Here is a 22337-nt window from a genome sequence, read left to right as displayed (position 1 = left end):
TGTCTTTTTAATGTTACAAAAATCATTGAAATACTGCTTTAAAATTTTTATTTGCTTACGGACAGTTCTTAAAAATAACATGATATACAGAAGCACAATTAAATTTGATCATATCTAATACGTGTGCAAGAAGCTGGCATGAGCATATTACATTTATCAGAAAAAAATGTAGTACGTTGGTGTTCCCAAGATTCAGGGGTCAGTAAGACAAGGATAAATGTTCTGATTTATTTCAACAAGGTAAACTATCTTTTCATTTTTACTTCTTTTTGATCCAGTTTCTTCTTTTGTATCTATACAGCCATTATCTCTAGTATAGACAGCAAGGTGCACCTCCATAAATTTAACAGAGAGAAAGGGATTGTAAACAAATTTCCATAAAATGTATTTCACTGACATAGATGAAATTTTGCTTTTCAAAAGAAAAATATACAAAAAAATAACTCAAGATAAAAAAATGACAACATCATATTCTGAGGGGCTTGCCCTCTATTATTTGATGATTTAAGATTTTCGAAGTATGTTCAGAATTAATATAGAAACACAGATGCAATTGCCCTGTGTAAGTTGACATGGTATTATTTCCAGTCTTGTTTGTTTATAGTTTTGACTCTCAGAGCTCTGTTTGAATCTCTGCTTACAAAATTTTACCTTTTGTTTAGTCCTTATCAGAAATACTTTTCTCTTTTTAAGCACCACGCTTAATTAGGACTTAAACGATATTTTGGCTACCAAAGTACTTTTTTATTATAATTCGTGCATTTATACATACCCCCGAAATGATTGTCAGCAACAAAAAAAAATGCACGTTCTTTACAATGATTACTTGTGTTAGCCCTGTATTTGATGTGTTTTGTTGTTGTTGTTGTTTGTTTTGTTTTTTTCTGAAAACCTTTATTTATTTTCTAGTGTGTGGTTAAAATATTTGAACATAATTATCTCTGTCTACATTTATGTGAAAAAATTGTTAAGGAATATTTAAAATCTAAACCAATATACCAGTTTTTAAACCATTTAGAATAATTTTCATACCATATCATTTTAATTACACATCTTCCAAATCTGAATAATAAATCGCCAAGGATTATATTTAGTAAAAAGGAAGGATGAAGTCTAGAAAAACTAATTGGGTTAATAGATTTTACTTTCAGATTTGGAATGTGAAAAGGATATTAAAGGTTCTCTATTTTAAGTGTTCAGTTATATAGATAAGGAAATGTATCTAAAAAGATAAAGTGAGTTTCCTACTTTTAGGGTAAAAATGGCTTAATTAAATAGAATGAAATTTCTAAGCAATCTATCACTTATACATTATTTTCATTTTATAGGGTGCAATATTTATTTTTAACTCAATCTAATACTAATATTTAGTATTAATATCAATATTATTTTCTTCTTTTTCCTGTTTTTCCCCATACTGTCTGAAATGTCTTACTCTAAGATTTCCAATAATGTAATTTATTTAATTTTATTTAATTTTAATTTTAATTTTGGCTACAAAACAAGTCTTAATACATTTAAAAAGACTAAGATCATAGAAAATATGTTCTCTGACCAAAATAACAGAAGGAAATTTAGAAAACTCACAAGTGTGTGGTAATTAAACAACACTCTCCTAAATAAACAATGGGTAAAAAAAAAAAAAAAAAAAAAAAATCACAGGGAAGTAAGAGAGTACATTGAGATAAAAATCAAAGCACAACATATAAAAATTTACAGGATGCAGGGCTCATGCAGTGCTTAAAGGAAAATTTATATTTGTAAACAACTATACTGAAAATAAGAAAAATCTCAAGTCAGTAATATAAACTTCTACCTTAAGAAAATAGGAAAAGAAGAGCAAAGTAAACCAAAAGCAAATACAAGTAGGAAATAACAGAGATTAAACAGAAATATATGAAATAGGGAATTAAAAAACAATGGAGAAGATCATCAGAACCAAACATTGATTCTTTAAAAAGATTTACAAAACTTGCAACCTTTATCTGGACTGACCAAGAAAAAAAGAGAGAAGACCGAAATTACTAAAATGAGAAATAAAGCAGGAGCATGGAGGAACAGTTCCCTTCTTCTTTTACTCTGTAGTGGGTTTTGAGGAGAGAAACATACTCTTCTTTTTCTGATCTCTGCTGGTGACTTTCTTTGTGTCACTGCAGTCCAGTGTCTGACTGGCTCTTGCATAGTGCCTGTGGCTTCTGCTGTGATGTTGAGCCACTTTTGCAGCAGCTGTGGCTGTGATGGTGGCTGTGGTGGCCACCTGCATGGAAGTGGGATTTTGGTGTGCTCTTTGCCTGCTTCTGGGTGAAGGGGACTGCCCTTGGAACCTGCCTAGGACTCCAGGTGTGCTCTGTTTCTTGCCTATGATAACATAATTTAAATCATGCTGATCAGGAGAACTTTCTGCGATGACCAAAGTACTCTGTATCTATCCTGTTAGATATGATAGTCTCTAGACATATGTGGTTGTTGTGCACTTAAAATGTGGCTAGTGTGACTGGGGAACAATCCAGTTCATTTAATTTCATTTGATTTTGTTTTGTTTAAACTTTAATCATAATTGGCTAGTAGCTACCACATTGAACAATGCATATTTAAACAAATGAAATATATGCCTCTGAGAGTTATTTTTTTAAATTTTACATAGATAGCAAACTAAAAGAAAAAAATATAGATAGATAGATAGATACTTTTATCTTTCCAACATTATAGATTCCTTTTGAAAGTTTACAACTGTTAGTTTTGGACATCTATAATTTGTTAATACTTGTAAAAATATCTTATTGTATATTTGAGTTTTTATACTACAGGAAACATGTTTAAAATTATATGGATACTTTAAACCATACTTCATGTTTAATAAATAAAAAAATCATAAGAAAAATTTGCATTGAAATATGCTTCTTAGAAGTTACAGTTCAGAGAGATACCAAAAATTAATTTGGGAACAGTTGAGCAAATAAGTGAAATATTGTGTGATGTTTTGCTACCAGAGCGCCTCTAAACAAAACGGCTATTGATTTTCTTTCTTAGGTATTTGTATTGGATTGACTGCTGTGAATATCCTCACATTGGCCGTGTTGGAATGGATGGAACCAATCAGAGCGTTGTCATAGAAACCAAGATTTCTAGACCTATGGCATTAACAATAGATTATGTCAACCATAGACTCTACTGGGCTGATGAAAATCACATTGAATTTAGCAACATGGATGGATCTCATAGACACAAAGGTTGGTCTTGTGGCATAAAGCATTCAGTATTTTACTAGTGCAAGAAATATTCATTTAAAAAGATATGTATTTATTTTATGTACTTTTATTGAACACTTTTTTCTTATTTTAATGCTACATTATTATACTCCTTTATGACATTATTGATAAATTAGAATTAGCTATATTCATTCAGAAATTATATAACTTATGTATAATAGTTATTTTCACACTCAATGTTTTCTTTAACTATATAAACATGACATGGATATAATGGAAACCACAAATGAACCCACCAAAATATTTTAAATGCAAGTAGCTTTTTAAAGATTAGATTTTTTTCCTGACTAAAAAAGAGAAATCAATTTTCATTGCTCTTTAGTGACCTAATGTCACCTCTGTTATCAGGTAGTATTTCCAAACATCTCTTAAATACAAGTTTTATACAGAGATCCCAAATAAAGCCTACATATTAGTATGGCTTAGCATATTAGGTTGCTTTCTTGTCCGGCATTTAGCTTAAGATGAATCCCCCAGAGGAGGGAATAAGGAGAAATAGTGAGGAAGTGAAGATCATTGTTATTTGTCAGATGAGACCCTGCAAATATTTGCCAGTGTGGTGTCCTGAGAAAGATGAAGCCACTGAATTTATAAAGAAAAAAAAAAGGTAAAAGGCACTGAAGTGACACCACTTTATAATTTTATCTAAGTCCCTCTTGGTTAATGTTTAAACAAACGTGTCCCTCTAAAATTAGAGGTGATTTTTAAAGTGTAAGGTCATTGAGATATGACAAGTGTAGCTGGTTGAGTTGCTTACTTAGGTGTTGACATTCCAATTATGGAGATTAAAAAAGTACATCAGGATGCAATTTGAGTGAAGAATTATTTAAAGATCACTTTAGGATTTTAATTACAGCAAAAGTAATGTTGACAAATCAAAATCACATTTAGCATTCAGAAGTTATATCTCCCCCAAAGAGTAAATAATGAAATGTTTTGCATCATTCGTGGATGATATAATTGAAAGTTTTCTTGTGGTAATCAGTATCTTCGCTATGTAACCATGAACTTGTCCATTTTTAACATTCATATAAAGTTCTGGATTGGTTTGAATGTATTACTTGGTGCTAATATTTTACTATGTGATACATTTACACAAATTTTGGTTATATAGATAATTATTTTAAAATATATTGCAGCATCAAATATTTGACTGTTTTTCATTTGCACCTTTGGTGTTTGAATAGCAAAAATTATAGCTAAAAAATGTTAGGTCTATTAGAAACTATTAACTCCATCCCCTGCTAATTATTAAAAAATTATGTCACATATTTTTGTGACTAATGCTTTCAAAAACTTAAAACAAAATTAAATGCATATAAAAGAAGTATGTTACAGTCATGGTATTTGTGGTGACTTTGGGTAGAGAAAAATATGTAGCAGAGAAAAATTGTACTAAATTTATTAAATAGTAAAATATTTGGCTGAAAGATAGTTATGATCTATTAAAATTTTAAAATTTGATTTTGAAAATACCTTAAGGCTCAAGTGTGGAGGAAAGGAAAGTGAAAGGGTTGCTGCTTTCAAAATGTTTTCTACTGAAGTTTTTCTCAGAAAGACTAATGAAAAATTCATTAAGTGCCTTATCAGGCATCTGCCAATACCTGAATGCAGACCAATAATTATCTGGTATTTACTAATGAGGTACTAATCGTAGCCAACCTGAATTATGCCAACTCCACATGCAGTAAAAGAAAGAGCCATTTATTTTCCATGTTTGTAAAGAAGAATTAGATTATTCTACTCCTTACATTTGCCCCATAGAGAATGCTGTGGTTTCCTAGTTGCATATGTGCAGGCAGAAAATGACACTTTTTATTTCATTAACTTTCTTGTTAGTTAAGTCAGTAACATCATTTTTCTTTTAACTAGACCAGCATTCATTATTCTCATTTATTTTATTTGTTAAAACTGGAGTCCAAGCTCATCAGATGGAATGCCAGTCATGACAAAGTAATTTGAAAATATGACAAATGTATGAGAAATTGAGAATAATGGCTCTTTTTGAAAAGTTAAATTAAAATGGACAAAAGTTAACTTTTGAATAAAACTTTGTGGTTTAAAAAAAAATTTCCCCAAACATATTCTGATTTAAACCACACAGTAATTTCATGTAAGAATTATTTTATTATGATTTGTTCATCCCAAGGACCTCTGAAGTTTCTAAATTCCTTGCCCTAAACAAAAGATCCGATTACCTCCACAATACATGTGACTTGCAGTTTACTTGAGAATGTTTTTACCTCTTTCTCTCCTACTTCCTCTACCCCAACTCACCTTCCTACCAAGTCCAAGCACCACATTGCAAAATTAAACTAAAAAAATCCAAAAAAATATTTAGTCAATTTACTAGCTTAGGAATATTTAGATGCAATCTTAGTCACATGAACCTTTCTCTAATTCCTGTGTGTGTGTGTATATATATATATATATATATATATACTTATATATATATATATATATATATATACATCAGTCTACTAGTTTTTGATACAATAATAACATAATATAATATAATAATACAATAAAATACCATGCATGCTACTGGATGACTGACTCAGACAGTTTATTTTCAAATTGCATCTTCATTGGTTCATTTTAAAATTTCTCTGATTTCTTCCCTTTATTTCTGCCCATTCATCCACCCATTCATTCAGCAGACACTTACTGATCTTTCTGTGCTATGCATTATGCTAGGCCCTGGTCTTATAAAGATGAATAAGTCCTTGTGACCAAAGCACAGTTCATAGGGAAAAAATGATATGCAGGTAAAGACGTAAATTAGATTGGGGTTAGAGGTACATTCAAAATATTGCAAAAATGTGGGCAGGAGTAGGAAAACTTTGTTGAAGTGAGATCTTTGAGCAGCTGAAGAGATTTAGTAAAACCTCTCCATTTAAGGAAAGTATAGAAAGAATTCTTCTCACATAGGGAATGGCATGTGCAAAGATGCGATAGAATCTTGAAATAGCATGGGGTTTACACAATTCGGCTATGATGGGAAGTCGTATAAGAGGGAGATAATGACACTGGATGAACAAAGACAAATTGGGGCCAGATTGTGACAAGCCTTGTATGCTAAGCAATTTGGGATTTGTCCCTTAGGTCATAGGGAGCTATTGATGGTGTTTAGTTGATAGAATGCTGCTATTAGATTTGACAACAGTATGGAAAATGAAAGACCCTGGAAGGGCAACCAATTTAGAGACTGTTGAAATATTTTAGGAAAAAGTGCTTGAAGTGATTATAGCTGTGGGAATGAGGATGCAGTGTTAGATATTTATTTAGCAGATAAAATAGGAGAGATCTATAATCTTAAAATAGCAGAAATACTGGTAGTTGAGTTGTAAATATTTAAGTGAATGATTTATATTATTATCCAGTTAGCTAGGGGAAAAGAACTTTTTTTAAAAAACATGTTATCATTTATTTATTTATTTAAATTGAGCCATAGTTGATTGTGCATATCTGTGGGGTACAGAGTTGAATATTAACACCTGTGTGCAATATGGAATGCTCAAATTAGGGTAATTAACATATTCAACATTATACAATTTGTTTTTATGGCCCTTTACCAATTCCTCCCTAACTCCCTTTCCACTCCCCCTTGCCCACCTCTGGTAACCTCAGGTTTTCTCCTTTTGAGAATTCAACATATTATTATGATTGTTGTATCTTTCCTTTTAAAAATTTATTAGTTTATTTTTTTAGCTCCCACTTAGGAGTGAGAACATGAGGTATTTCTTTTTCTGTGCCTTGCTTATTTCACTTATCACAATTTTTATTAAGTTCATCCATGTTGCTGCAAATGGCAGTATTTCATTCTTTTTTACAGCAGAGTAGTGTTCCATTGTGTAAATATACCACATTTTCCTTATCTAGTCATCCTATGATGGACATTTAGGTTGGTTCCATATCTTAGCTATTGTAAATAGAGCTGCGGTAAACATGGGAGTACAAGTATCCCTTTGACATGAAGTTTTCCATTCCACTGGGCATATACTCAGCAATGCAGTTGCTGGACTGTATGGCAGTTCTATCTGTAGTTGTTTCAGGAATCTCCATACCATTTTCCATAATGGCTTCACCAATTTATAGACCCACCAACAGTGGAGAAGGGTACTCCTTTCTCTGCATCCTTGCCAGCATTTGTTATTCTTCGTCTTTTTGATAAAAGCCAATCTAACTGGGGTGAGATGATATCTCAATGTGGTTTTGCATTTCCCTGATGCTGATTGATGCTGAGCATTTTTCCATGTGTCTGTTGGCCATTTTTGATGACTTATTATTTTCACATGTATTTGTACATTTTTAAAAGAAAAATACCAAAATAAGTGGAGTGAATCTGTAAGTTACAAAGCTCCCTTTTGATAAGAGAATTAATTTTAACCTGAGGATCAGCAAAAGAGCCATTCTAAGGTTGTGGTTACACATCCTGCATGGTATCTTTCCCTGAAAAGCACTTCAGAACACCTTATAATTTACCTAGATGAAAGACTGCATATAAGCAAAACTCTTTCTTCCTACTTTCTCTTGAGACATGAAATAAGTCCAATGAAAGACTTAGCAACTTGAGGATGTTCTTCAGATAGAAATGTTCAGTTTATTCATACACACATGCATACACACACATATATGTCTATACATAAAATCATTCTGGTTTTGTATGTATATACATATATATATATATATACACAAAAATAATGATTCTAAGTATATAAATAGTAATGTTTTTCTTGTAGGTCTACATATTTGGGACTGATTCCTTACCACCAGCAAACCAAAACCCTCCTCAGAGAATTTTAGGTTTTGATTTGGATAAGAAGTAATAAACCTTTCCTGAAACACATATCTTTAAGTGAAAGGATTTTCACAAACTGGACAATGTTTTGCACAAGCTATATTTATTTATTTTCTTAATCTTTCAGTGGACATGTTCTTAGCCTAGTACCAGAGTTCCAAGAATGGGAACCACCTCGTATAGATGTTCAAGCAATAGAACATCTATTGCTTGATGCAATCCATGTTCTTTAAATCATTCTATCAACTAACACTATGTGATAAAGGGCCATTAAAGCCATTTTCCAGCAAGGGCAAAGGTTCAAAGACATTAAGAATTTTGTTCAAAGTCACATAGCTAGTAATCAGAAGAATAAGAATTTGAACCCACATGTACCTGGTTCCCAAGCCTGCTTTTTCCACTTTTCACAAAACCCGTTTCTTTTTTTTTTTTTTTGAACAGATAATTGAAGATCAACACCTGCTTATTATAGCCTATACTAGCAACAGTTACATCATAAGTTTGTACTTATTCCAATAAAGTTGTATCTATACCTGAATTCCTTCAGATTGATTTAAATGGTAGACACAGATAAATTGAATAATATATGAGATAAACAAACAAAAACTAAAGCAAACAGAACATAATTACTATAAATCTTATCAAATACAAATATTTTTTGTTTCTTGGGGCAGAAGAGTGAAAAGAGCAATAATGTTGTTTAAAAATGTACACCCTGTCTCAGACTCTTTTGGCTGCTATCCCAAAATATCTTAGAATGGGTAATTTATAAACACCAGAAGTTTATTGCTCACAGTTCTGGAGCCTAGAAAGTCCAAGATCAAGATGGCAGCAGATTCAGTGTCCGGTACAGGCTTGCTCTCTGTTTCATAGATGGCACCTTGTTATTATGTCCTTGAAAGCTTCCTTGAGACTCTTTTTATAAGGCATTAATTCCATTCATAAAGGTAAAGCCATCTGAACTTAATCACTTCCCAAAGGCCCCACTTCTTAGTACTACCACATTGGGTAGTGGTGACCCACCAACATACGAGTTTTGGGGGATCATCAACATTCAGACCATAGCATTCCACTCCTGGCCCTCCAAAATTTATGTCCCTCTTTCATGCAATATGCATTCATTTTATCCTGTAGCTCCAAAAGTCTTAACTTGTTTTCAGAAGTCTAAACTCCATAGTCTCATCTAAATCAGATTTGAGTGTGACTCAAAGTATGATTCACTGTGAGTCAAATTGCTTTTAGATTGTGAGCCCATAAAAATCAAACATGTTATGCACTTCCAGAATAAAATGGTGGGACAAGCATAGGATAGACATTCCCATTCCAAAAGGGGGAAATAAAAAAGATGAAAGAGGTAATATATCCTGACTAAATCCAAAACTCAACAGAGAAAACATTAAATCTTAAGCTTCCAGAATAATCTTATTTACTATGCAATCCCACCTTCTGGACATGCTACTGTGGGAGTTGGGCCCCAAGGCTCCAGTGGGCTCTATCCTCATAGTTTTTCTGGACACAGCCCACACCACAGCTCTCACAGGTTGGTGTCTTGTGCCTGTGGCTCTCCCAGTCTGGGGTTGCAAGCTGGAGGCTCCACCAGTCTGGGGTCTTGGGTATGGCTCTATTTCCATAGCTCTGCCAGGCATCATATCTGCAGTGGCCCCACCTTCATGGCTTCACTAGGAAATGGCCTAGTGGGGCTCTCTGCTGTAGACCCACCTATGCCTGGACCTCAAAGCTTTTTGGAGGATCCTTTGAATCTAGGTGGAAGTAGCCATGCCTTTGCAGCTCATGCATTGTGCACCCTGGTGGGAATGGCACCTCATGGACACCAGTAAGATTTATGGTTTGTGCCTTTTGGAGGGGTGGGTCAAGCTGCATCCGGGCCCACATGAGCCACAGCTGGGCTGGCTAATGAGCACTGCACTGGAATACAAGAAGCAGAGCCTTGAAATTGTCCTGCTCCCAAGGTCCTGGCATTCTGGGCCTGTGATGTATGGGGCAGCTTTGATGATCTCCAAAATGCCCTTGGGGTAGTTATTCCATTGCCTTGATGAATATCACCAGGCCTCCCTCCATCCATACTACTCTCTTCATCAAGTGGTTGCTTGGCTGCACCCTTGGTGTGCTTTTTCATTTTTTACAAAATGGCCAGGCTGAGAATTTTCCAAATTTTCAAGTTCTGCTTCCCTTTTGATTATAAATTCTGCCTTTAATTACTTTCTCTGTTTTTGCATTTTACTATAAGTCAAGTGAAGCCAAGCAGCTTCTCAATACTTTGCTTAGAGATTTTTTCTGACAAATATCCTATTCTATCACAAATACAATTCAGCCATGCCACTTTATAACACGAATTGTTTTTCTTCCCATTTCCAATAACATGTTCCTCATTTCCATCTGAGCCTTCATCAGGATGACCTTTACTATCCATATTTCTACAAACATTCTGATCACAGCCATTTAGGTAACTTCTAAAAAGATTGAGGCTTTCTCTATAGCTCTCCTCTTCTGAGTTCTCACCAGATTTGCCCTTAAGTCTCCATTCATGGCAATGTACCTCAAAACTCTTCCAGTCTCTACTCATTACCGTAGTGTAGTGGATCAAATTATGTCCCCTCAAAACTCACTGAAGCTTGAATTGTGTCCCCCAAGTTTGATGTATTAGAAACTTAGGCCCCACTGTGACTGTTAGGAGGGTGTGAAATCCTATTCTGGTGATTGAAAGGTGGAGCCTTGAAGAGGTGATTAGATTGTAGGACCCTGCAGTAGTGAATGGATTAAAAATGGTGATCAGGGGTGTGGTTCTGAGGTTTTCATTAAGAGAGAGGAGAGTCTCTTTCTCTCTCTGCTCTCTCTGCTTCCATCATCTTGTAATGTGAGACCCTTGGGTCACTGTTGCCACTACCAGATGGACTTTGAACTTCCCAGCCTAAGAAACTATAAACAATGAATTTCATTTTTCTTATGAATCACCCAGTTCCATGTATTATATTATAAGCAACAGAAATGGACTAATACACATAGATATTCATAGCTGTTTCCATATGTTTAGGTATTTGTTATAGCAACACCTCCACTTATCAGTACCAATTTCTGTCTTAGTCAGTTCAGGCTGCTATAACAAAATATCTTATGATGGGTAATTTATTTAACAACAGAAATGTATTGCTTACAGTTCTAAATGCTGGGAAGAACAAGATCAAGGTTTCAGCAGATCTGGTGTCTGGTGAGGGCTCTGTCTACTTCATAGATAATGCCTTCATGGTGCATCCTCACATGGCAGAAGAAGAAAAAGGCAGCTCTCTGGAGCCTCTTTTATATGGGTTCTAACCCTACTTGTGAAAGCAGAGTCCCATGGTGTAATCACTCCCAAAGACTACACCTTGTGATACTGTTACATAGGTAATGTATTTAATACTATTGCATAGGAAAATATAACTTTTGTGGTGGACACCAACATTCAAATCATAGCACCCTGCTTTAGTGGGATAGTTTGATGTTAGTGTTTGCTATTTCCAAACTACTTCTCCTGTATATAGAAAAACTTTTAAATCTTATTTGGAAATTAATATCACAGGATTTCTGAAATTTGAGATCTTTTGTTATTGATTTGATGCATTCCAAAAAGTACAGCCTTTTCTGAATGTATCATCTATAACACAAGTTACAAATATATCCTGAGAAAAATTTCAGCAATATCTTTGCTTATCTACCTTAACTGAGAGGTTTCTAGAAGTTTTACATTTAATGAAAAGAAAAGTAAATACCAGAAAATTATATGTAGACCAAAATTTCATTCTGACTACTTGTATCAAAGTAAATAAATTCAGCTTTAGTTCTTCTCATATTCTGTTAGATGTGTCATTGAACTTGAGTTATCTTAGGCAGGTGCTTGGTATCTTGGCAAAAAAAAGGCTGAAAATACTGTGTGAACAGTAATAATAGAAGGATGAGCTAAGAAAAAGTTATGTTTGATCTTGAGATTTTAAAGGGTATTTTTAGTACTTTTTTTTTCAGAATACTCTTCTGTATATCACTAAATGATTTAACCTCATGTAAAATCAGTTGGCCATGTGCATATTTTATCCAACATACTGGAAAAATATGTACTCATAACTGCTAATTTCTCTGAAGAGTAATAGTTGCATATGATTCTAAACTATAGTTTATCACTGAACTGTCTTTTATCTTTTGGACAAATTGTTTAAAATTTCATGGAATTATGTTGACTACAGCTCTTCTTTTAAAGCATAACTGTTTCTATATCCCTAGACCTGAAGAGTCTCATATTAAAGTGTCAATATTGTAGTCTATCTCTATTGTTTGTTTACTGCTCTGGGAATCTGTTTGTGTTGTGAGGGGGCAGTTCTGTGTTTGGATTTAAAAAAGCAAATCATAACCCATGCAGTGGTAGTCTAATTAATGTTGTAAAAGGAATCTATATCTCAGCATGTTCCTGGTGAAATAGCATATTTAAAGGGTTTGTTCTGAAGGGAAAAAATACTGAGAAAGACAAAGGGAATATTTTGTGCTCATATATCCTGAAACTCAGTAGTTCTTGCATTTGGGTCTTTAGAAAATTTAAATATCTACTGAAGACCACCAAAAAAAAAAAAAAAAGAGAGAGAAGAAATCTGATAAACACACTCCCACTCCCACTATTTTATAACATTCTAGAGTGTTCTTTCTTGGTAAGATACTGCATTTTAGTACTTTTGGAAAAAAATCCCTATCATTCACAGTCCATTACAAGCAATAGACTTCACAAGCTATTTTATGCTAATGGTGTTGATGTGCTGCTATTTACAATACAATAAAAGTTAATGGAAGGGAGCAAAATACAATTCAGTTACTATAGGAATATTCCTGAACCAGTAAAATAAATTGAAATTAACTGCCATTTCAAAAAAGTCTTAGAATTTCACTGTCAATCATGTCTTTAAATTTTGCCTCTCAAATAGGACATATGACATTAAATTTCATATATGTTTAGACAGATTATTATTTTGTAAATATCACGTGTCCCACATACTTTTTTACATAGCGGCATTTTAGATATTAACCTAGTATGAGTTTTCAGTCACTTCCAACAACCTCACCTATCTGAAACATGAGGTAGTGGGGTATGTGCAAAGAAGAATTAGATTAGGTATCAGTAGATTTATCTTGGCTCCAGTTACTCTCTAATTTAGGCAAGTTTCTTTGCCACACTTCAGTTCAATTTTCTTAGTGATAGAATAGGGCTTCCATTCATTCAGAGATTTTCTGATATTTCTTAAGAGAAATTTGGCTCAGGTTGGAACTGGGGCAGAAGAGGACTGTTCTGTCAGTTTCCTCACTTACCCCCACTTTTTGCTAGGACAACTTGGAACACATTTGAAAATGTTTGCCTTATGTTATACTCTTCTCTATTTTTTTATTCTAGAAGCATAATTATAATTGCAGAAATGTGAGAAGGTGAGATCCTAAATTCACATAAATGACTCTACTTGATATCTGTCCTAAAGGAAGAATACCTTTTTTTTGGCAGCTGGCTGGTAAGGGAAAGAATGCTTTTTTCATTAGGACTCTCTAACAAACGAATACCATAACTCTTTTATTTAGCACTAATAGGATCAGAAAACACTAAGTGCGTGTGAAGGCTTGTATCACCAACAAAAAGGCCCAGAAAGTTTCAAAGAAATAGAAATATACTTTTGCCAAGTGTATGAAGCAATGTTGCTTTGTTTACTTCAGAGATTGGAGAGCAGTATCATCATAAAGAGAAGTAATTTGTAGGCAAAGTCTAGTTTTCCAAATGAATGTACTACAGTTTGCATAATCTGCTTCATAAAACATTTACAAATAGGAATATTTTTTTAGATGTTAAATATTGCAATGGACATATTTGACTTTTTATTATGAATAATTTTAAAAATAGGTAAGAGGAAAAAAGGGATTGAATTGTATTAAAACTAATATTTCTAATCTATTTAAAGAAGACATATTTGAGGTGAGAAGGTAGACAAAATGAAGTAAGAAACAACGGAATAGCATGGGTTATGGATGCCTTCAGCCTCTTTTTTTTTTTTTTTTTTTTGTCTTTTTCGTGACCGGCACTCAGCCAGTGAGTGCACCCGCGGCGGGAGCGTGGCCGCGGTGCCAGCGCAGCACTCTACCAAGTGCGCCATGGGCTCGGCCCATGCCTTCAGCCTCTTAATAGTGGCTTCAATCTACAAAAGGTCTCTAAATACAGCGTTAATTTATATATGTTGCCATCATGCATTACACTCATTTCAGAAAGTTATAAATTTAAGTGTCCCGGTATAAACCACTGCACCGAGGAGAGACACGTAGCATTCGTTTAGACATTTGATCAGTATCTGTATTCAAAAGGCAGCCTCACGTAACAGACACTCAGGTACTATCAGCTCAGATCTGCTAGCACTATGACATATGTTGAATGGAAGAACTTTATATTGCATCCTTATCAAGTTCTCATTGAAAGACCATAATATTTTTTTACTAGAAAAATAAATTTCCAATACAATATTTGGAAATGTAGCTCACCTCTAATGTTCCTGTCATTTTTTAATGCTGCTACTTATTTTGAACAATGGATTTTGGATACATTTGCCTGTAGTATTATTTGTAATACTGTTAGTTATATTAAGCAGGGTTGCATTATAAATTAGGCTGGGAAAATGTTCAGGGAGGCAAACATAAAATGAAACACTTTGTAGCTTGTTGTTGTTGGTTCTGGGGAAATAGTTATTTTAAAAAAAAAAGATTCTACAAACAGTAATATTGAAGGGGACATAATTATTGACAGAGAACAAATGCCCTTGGCCCTAAGGTTATATAAAGCAGACTCTTTGTCATGGGGTGTTTGTAACTAAAGCTACTGGCTCAGCAGTCATTCTCTGGAGATTGGTATACCCTGGCTGTTTTCTCACCCAGTCATTCTTCTCTGTTACTCTTCATAAACTAGAAACTATTATCCACCCACCTACTGTCCACTGTCATGAATTTTCCACTTTCTGTGGCATGTTAAACCACTTTCTACCACCATCTGGTTTTATCATCTGTAGGCTTTGTTTAATCTTGCCTCATTTTTTCAGTAGTAATTGTGTGTGTGTGTGTGTGTGTGTGTGTGTGTGTGTGTGTGTGTGTGTGTGTGTGTGTGTGATCTCTTTCTTTTTGGTTCCATGCTATGCTACTTTAATTCATGTCCTACCTTCTCTATTTTTCTTGTGTTCTTATCCTTCTATAAGGATGTCAGTGAAAATTGTTAGTGTCAGGGTCTCTCAGAATAGAGGATTAGTAACCTTCCTGGTCCCCTCTTCTGAAGACAGATGGTGTTTTAGTCAGGCATTATATAAATAAATAGTTTATAAATAAATTTTAATAGTTTATAGCTTATAAATAAATAAATTTATTCATAAATAAATATATATATAAATAGTTTGCATCATATTACCTAGAGAATGGGTATCATTGATGGTTTTTCATGTAGAAAGAGATATATGATTAAAAAAATACGAAAAACATTAATTGGAGGGAGTTCCAGTTATCCTATCTTTGCCTCTTTCCCTGTTCCATATGTGGAAAGGATTACTCCCGTGGACTCCATCAACCAGGCTCTTTTACCTTTTGGCCTTAAGTTAGATTTACTCCATGACAGGTGGTGTACAGAGGAAGAAGTTGGAATATTTATTCATCCCTTTTCCCTTCATTCCCAACCATAATAATTCAGCAGGGGCTGAGTTCATCCACCAATGGCCACAGTATACTTGTGTGTGGCTACAATTCAGCTTCAGTTTTCACAAGGTCCTGGTGACAGACCTAGGAAAAAACAACCCACCACTGGTCACTTAGGGATGACCACACCTCTGTGAACAATTTCTTTATTAAACTCTTTTCAATGATTGTTTAAACATGTGTTCTCTATTCACTGCAGAAACCATGACTGATAAATAAGATATTGGAAGAGACTAAAAACAAGAAGAAAAGTTAGAACAATTTTGCAATATTTCAGGTGTGAGAGGATATGAAACTTTTCTTGGGGTACTGGCATCAAGAATAAGAAAAACGGGAGTCTTAAAATATGTTAAATAGGAAAAGATAGTAAGACTTAATATTTGATTTGTTATGCTTGTTCACTTTAAAATTTTAGTAGATTAACCTTCCAAACATGGTCAGTCATAAAGTGAGGGCCAGATTGGCCTTAAGAGATCACTAATTGTTTAGGTATTTCTTTCTAAACAATGCATAAACTCTTTGTAACTCAAATTAAATCCATTGTAAACTCATGTTACTCTCTAATACTGATTCCTTCATTAAAATAATTACAAAAACTGGTGGTTGCAGTCTATAACTGTTTTACTTTTGAAAATATTGGTAAAGCTTTTATAGTCATTTTTAAATAATAAATTACAGGGATTGCCAAGTGTAAAATAAAATTTTAAAGTAGCATTTAGATCCTTAAAGTAAATCTTGGAGGAGAAATATCATTAGTGAAATGTCTTAGTACCAACACACTGCACAAAGCCATCTCATATCTGCCAGTCGTACCCCAATGTCATATTCTTACATAACAATTTATGAGATTTTAACTCAACAATAGATGAGAATTGTAATCCTGTGCATTTTATTCTTAAGTATAAACTAGATTAATCAGAAATATAAAATTAAAATGATATTATCCAGGAATATACTTGTTCAGCATGACAAATGCTTATCCATAAAATGAATAATCAAGATTATTGTAATAAAGTGTCTCTTGCTGTGAGTGTGAGGCAACAGCTAAGCCAAAAGCATGTTCTGGATTACCACGTTTTCCATTTGTCATGATTACTATGAGCCTCAGCAGGATAGCATCCAACTTGACTAAAAGGGATAAAATCCACAAAGGAGTATTTCTTTGATTTATTTTTTGCCAAATATCAGCTTCTTCTTTCTGAAAGATACAGTCTATGAAAAAAAATTAGGAGCCTATGCTTGGGTGGAGTGCTAAAAGCAGTACAATAAATAATGTTGTTATACAAAATAGAAACCTAACTACAGTACACAGCTTTAAAATAGGCTTTAAATATGTAGTAACTACCTGTTAAACAACAGTCCACACAGCAGTTCTGTTTTTCTGTCTTTTTTTGTGTCTACTGAATACCTGTAAATGGAAGATTTCCTAAATTTACTTTTCATATTTCTCTTTTAATTAAGCAAATGCAGTCTGAAATATCTTAAATAGGGCAACTGGTAATATTATTTTTCTCTTTAAAAAATAGCCATCCTCATTTTGAGAAATCATTGACTACTTTTTCCCTAAACTCAACCACATCTCAGTATTAGTAAGAATTTTTTGTTAAATATTCCTCTTGTACCATCACGTTACATTCCATGTTTATATTTTGTCAGCTCCACTTACTGCCAAATTACATTGTAATACACCTTTCTTGTTGCTCTGTTGTGTAAATGTATATATATATACACACACATGTTTATGTACATGTATTACAGATCTGTTGCATGTACGTACATGCATAATATATGTAGACATGTATACATATACATATGTCTATTAATAAATAAACAACCAATAATAAACAATTTTTTTCTCTTTCAGAAACAGGAAACTTTCTTATAGCAAAATGTATGATGCTTTGATTCAGAACATCTTCTTATTTAACCTCAGTGTAGGTTGAACTCTTTATATCTTAATGGAAAAATAAACACAACATTCATTTATTTATACTTACCATTCAGCAGTTAACATATTACATTTTTTCCACAGAAGTTTAAGCACATAGTCAATTGACTTTTGTTGAAGAGATTTAGGCTCTAAAGAGGAAATGAACAGTACTGCAAAGTTATGAGCTTAATCCTAAAAAGGCAAGATGTGAAGACATTTTTATTTTTCTTGATTTCTTTGTTTTGTTTGATTTTCATTGGTATTCCTTATGATGCTAACAGAGTTTGTCACTGTCTTTTAGAAGACTAGCTTGATGGAGCCAGCACTGTGTTAGATGTATGGGACTGGGTTTGCCCTTGTTAACACAAGTTAGTGTCTTTACTTTGTTTTCTCTAGAAAAAATACTCTGGTGGTTGTGTTTGACAGTGTTTGGGATGTAAGCACATTTGCCAAATGAGCAGGCCTGGAGTGGGATTATAAAGCTATAAGTGACAGTCCTGTTCTTTTTTGCCATGGAATTGAATCAGACAGTTGGTCTCTTTGGACAAATGGACTAATTTTCTTAATTTTGACCAAACTTTTCTATGTGCTCTGCACAGTCAGCTGTGTGCCATCTTTCTTCTGAAATAAGAGTTCACCTTTCTGGCCTCCATAAATGTATGGCAATTATTTGATAACAGAAGTTTCTGATGGGTGATCACTACTTAAGTATTTGTCCAGTACTTAAATTGTCCCATGTCTGGAAATCATGTAAAATGCAATTACAATGAAGTATTTAAATAAACTGACTTTCGTATGGGGCTTATGTAATTAGCCATATGCATTATCTACCCTGCTAAGCTGGCTTTTTAAAAGGCAGTGCTAGGATGGTAAAGTGGCTAAGAATGCAGCAGCCAGAGAAGCTGACTTATATTCAAATACTAGTACCTTAATTTTCTAGTTTTTTCTACTCCTCATTTGTCAAGTTACTTAAATTTTCCAGATCTTAGTGAGCTTAGTCTCCTTATGTGCAAAGTGAAGTCTACTGCTACACAATAGAGTTGTTGAGAGTATTAAATAAAACAAGGTGTAGGGCCGGCCCGTGGCTCACTCGGGAGTGCGGTGCTGATAAAACAAGGTGTATAAAGTGATATCATAGTGCAGGGTTTCTCAACCTCAAAACTATTGATATTTGGGCCTGACAGTTCTTTGTTGTGGGGGAAAAATTGCCTGCCTACCTGCTGGGAACCACTGGCCTAGTTCTGAAGCATTCAAGAGCTTTATAAATATCAGCTATAGTTACTGCTGAATAGTTAAGAAAGACTACTACTTTTGAAATGCTAATTGGAAAATTCTTACAGTAACTTCACTTTTTTCACAAAAGTTAATTGAATCTCTTGTGAACTGAGATTTTTAAAAGTGATGATAAACTTTTTGAGCCCATAGTTAATGATGTAATCACTCTGCATCTGAAGAAATCCAAATTGAATGTTTCTGAGGCTTTCAACATTTTATGAAACTTTTTATTCTATTTCAAAAATTTTCAAACCTACACATAAGGTGAAAACTCTTACACTGATTGCCTATCACCAAGATTCACCCAGTTGTTAACATTTTGCCGCATTTATTTTATCTCTCTGGAATGAATTTATATAACCAACGAGAGAGAGTGGGAATCATTTATATAAATATCTCAGACATGACTTATTATAGTAAAGTGTCCTTTTCATTCTTCTCTCCAATTCCATTTGTTTTAGTGATGAGCTTGATATCTATAAGAGTACACATATAATTAAGCTGTGTGTACATCTGGATTTTTACATTAGATTTTCAAACATCTAGAGTGTTGACATCTGAATTTTTCCTAATTTTTACATCCTTCATATGCATAGTATCTGTTCTAAGATGAATTTCTGGCTAGACCCTATATTATTGATAACAGTCAATGATATACCAACTGTTTCAAGGATTTCATTTTATTTCTTTTATTTCTACTTTCTCTGAGTTGGGATGAATTCTCTAATTACATTTGGCATATCTGAATAAAAACAACATATCAGTATATTTAAAATATTTACTTTTAGTTGACAATATAAATTTACTCATCATTAAAAAAATATAACTATAAGTTTCCCTAGAAAGTAAATTTTCTTTAAACTTCTGATAGATTTTAAATTATTACTGAATGAGGAATATGCCAAATATTAAGTCTCAGTCAGTAAAACCTAATTAATGAAAAAGTACATATTTCTGGAGCTACAGTATTTTTTATTTTCATTAATAAACTGTTTCTCGGGTCTTCTAAAAGTAGACTTGAAAATTAATACAGAGAAATATAATGTTTGTACAAATTAGGAAATTTCCATTTTCTTAATTTATTGATTAACAATTTTGAGGAACTAAAAAGCACAAAGAAAACTCTATCACTATTTAAAATTATTTAAGCTCAACCACCAAACAGATTTATTACATCTAATTTACCTGATAGGACTCTGGTATCTCTTGAATGACAAATTCACATTTGTGATTATCCATCTGCTGTTTACATTTAAATCCAGTCTTATAATAAAAGTGTAATTATCAAACAATTTTAATCTGCAACTTAACAGTTTTATGACTGTTAAATCTGCAAGTACATTGTTATCTGCCACACTTATTTTCCTTTACCTCTATCCCAGCTCATCTTGTAAGTAAAAATGCTCGTAAAATCTCAGTGCCTAAAATGGTTTATAGTAGCTTCATAGGCACTCTATTTCCAAGTAGTAAACACATTCATCCTGGGTATATAATTTAATCATTTTAAATACGGGAGAAAGCAGGACAATGACCTTTAGATTTAAGAATTTAAGTTAAGAACAACTGGGTGGAGATTATATATATATATATGTTTATATATGTACACACACACACACACACACACACACACACACACACATCCCAATTGTGGATTTTAAAATGTTGCCTCTCATTGGATTGCGGTGAAGCAGACTGTAATGGTGGGCAGGATCACATTCATCTTCTTCCCAGCGGTTGAACCAAGCTAAATCTGAGCAAAGCGACCTTCTGCATCCAATCCTGCATTCTCTTAACCGGTAATAAAGAACCTTTCTGGCCTGACAGGTTGTCACAGCAATTATTCACGTGAAGTTTTGTAGCAGTTGTATCTGTCAGCCCATGTAGTATTGAATATTTTAACTGGCAGTCTTCCAAGACTGAACATTAATCTTACCATCTCCTATTACAGTCCCTAATCAAGATATTCCAGGGGTGATTGCACTAACATTGTTTGAAGACTACATCTACTGGACTGATGGGAAAACCAAGTCACTCAGCCGTGCCCATAAAACATCGGGAGCAGACAGACTCTCACTGATTAACTCATGGCATGCCATCACAGATATCCAGGTGTATCATTCTTATAGACAACCTAATGGTAATTATTCTTTCCATGATTTCCATAAGTGCATCAACATCCTTCAGTAACATTCCATTTTTGATTTTTTCAATGTTAAACATAATTTTATTTTTTAAAAAGATTACCAGATTTCATTATTTAGAATCGTTTTATAGAATGAATTCAGTTGATGTCAAGTTCTACTATTAAGGGATATGATTAGAAGCTCAATAATAGCACAAAGAATTATTGATTTGTTCAAATCATATTAAGTTGAAATGACAATAATACATGTAGTCAAAGAATTGAAGAATGTGTTTCTTGAAATGATTTGTTTACAAAATATAGGATTTTTAGTTTCTGTAATGCTAGGTTGAAGGAATTATCATTAAGTAGTTCCAGGGTCCTAAAAATGACAAATATATCAACTTTGCTTAAACATATGTCTAATAGGAATTTTATCTGACCTTGTGGAATAAAGGCTTCATCATTTTATTTAAAACACATATCTGGCCTAGAAAGCAAAGTCTCTATACTATTAATTGTAGATCATTGTTTCATTGTTTTATTTTACATTTATATTTCTGAACATACATATATCTTCATTCAAATGCTTCTAGTCTCCATTTATTCTTCTGATGGACATAATTTTTTTCCTAATAAAGTGCTTGTTTTTGTAGAAGTGCATCCTTAAAATTATTTAATGGTAAGATCAATGTCATTAGACAATGGGCAGCATTTGTAGCGTATTAAATTATATTTGTAGTCTTGATGAGTTCTTGATTACAATGGTCTATTTAGATACAAGTTATGAAGCTTAAATGTTCTATCTCTAATCCCATGTTAGGTCGTTAGTCTTGATTCTCCTGTTTTGTTGTTGTTTCTTTCTCCTCTGTAGTCTCCAAACATCTCTGCCTGATAAATAATGGTGGTTGCAGTCATTTGTGCCTTTTAGCTCCTGGAAAAACCCATACCTGTGCATGTCCCACAAACTTTTATCTTGCAGCTGATAATAGGACTTGCTTATCCAACTGCACAGCCAGTCAGGTGAGTGGAGATTTGGAAATAATGCCATGGGATGCATGGACAAGCTGTTTTAAAGATTTTTTCTGAGTTTGTTTGTGTGCTTAAATCATTTTTGATACATCAGGGTTTTTTTATTTGTTTGTTTAGCTTAATATTGAATGATCATTCCATACATTATAGAGATGGTCACAGAAAAAA

The 22337-nt window shown here is 33.5% G+C and overlaps 1 protein-coding gene across 1 annotated transcript in view; it reads left to right on the top strand.

Moving 5' to 3' along the window:
* LRP1B (LDL receptor related protein 1B) overlaps positions 1-22337 on the top strand; it is a 1457254-nt gene that overhangs the window by 1246678 nt on the left and 188239 nt on the right. Inside the window, exons 60-62 of the mRNA XM_063085362.1 lie at positions 3031-3230; positions 20964-21152; positions 22012-22160. Coding sequence (XP_062941432.1) covers positions 3031-3230; positions 20964-21152; positions 22012-22160 — 538 coding nt within the window. The remainder of the gene's footprint in view (positions 1-3030; positions 3231-20963; positions 21153-22011; positions 22161-22337) is intronic.

The sequence above is a fragment of the Cynocephalus volans genome, chromosome 1 (genome assembly GCF_027409185.1).
Source record: "Cynocephalus volans isolate mCynVol1 chromosome 1, mCynVol1.pri, whole genome shotgun sequence".
Lineage (NCBI taxonomy): Eukaryota > Metazoa > Chordata > Mammalia > Dermoptera > Cynocephalidae > Cynocephalus > Cynocephalus volans.
This window is presented reverse-complemented; position numbering and strand designations above follow the sequence as displayed.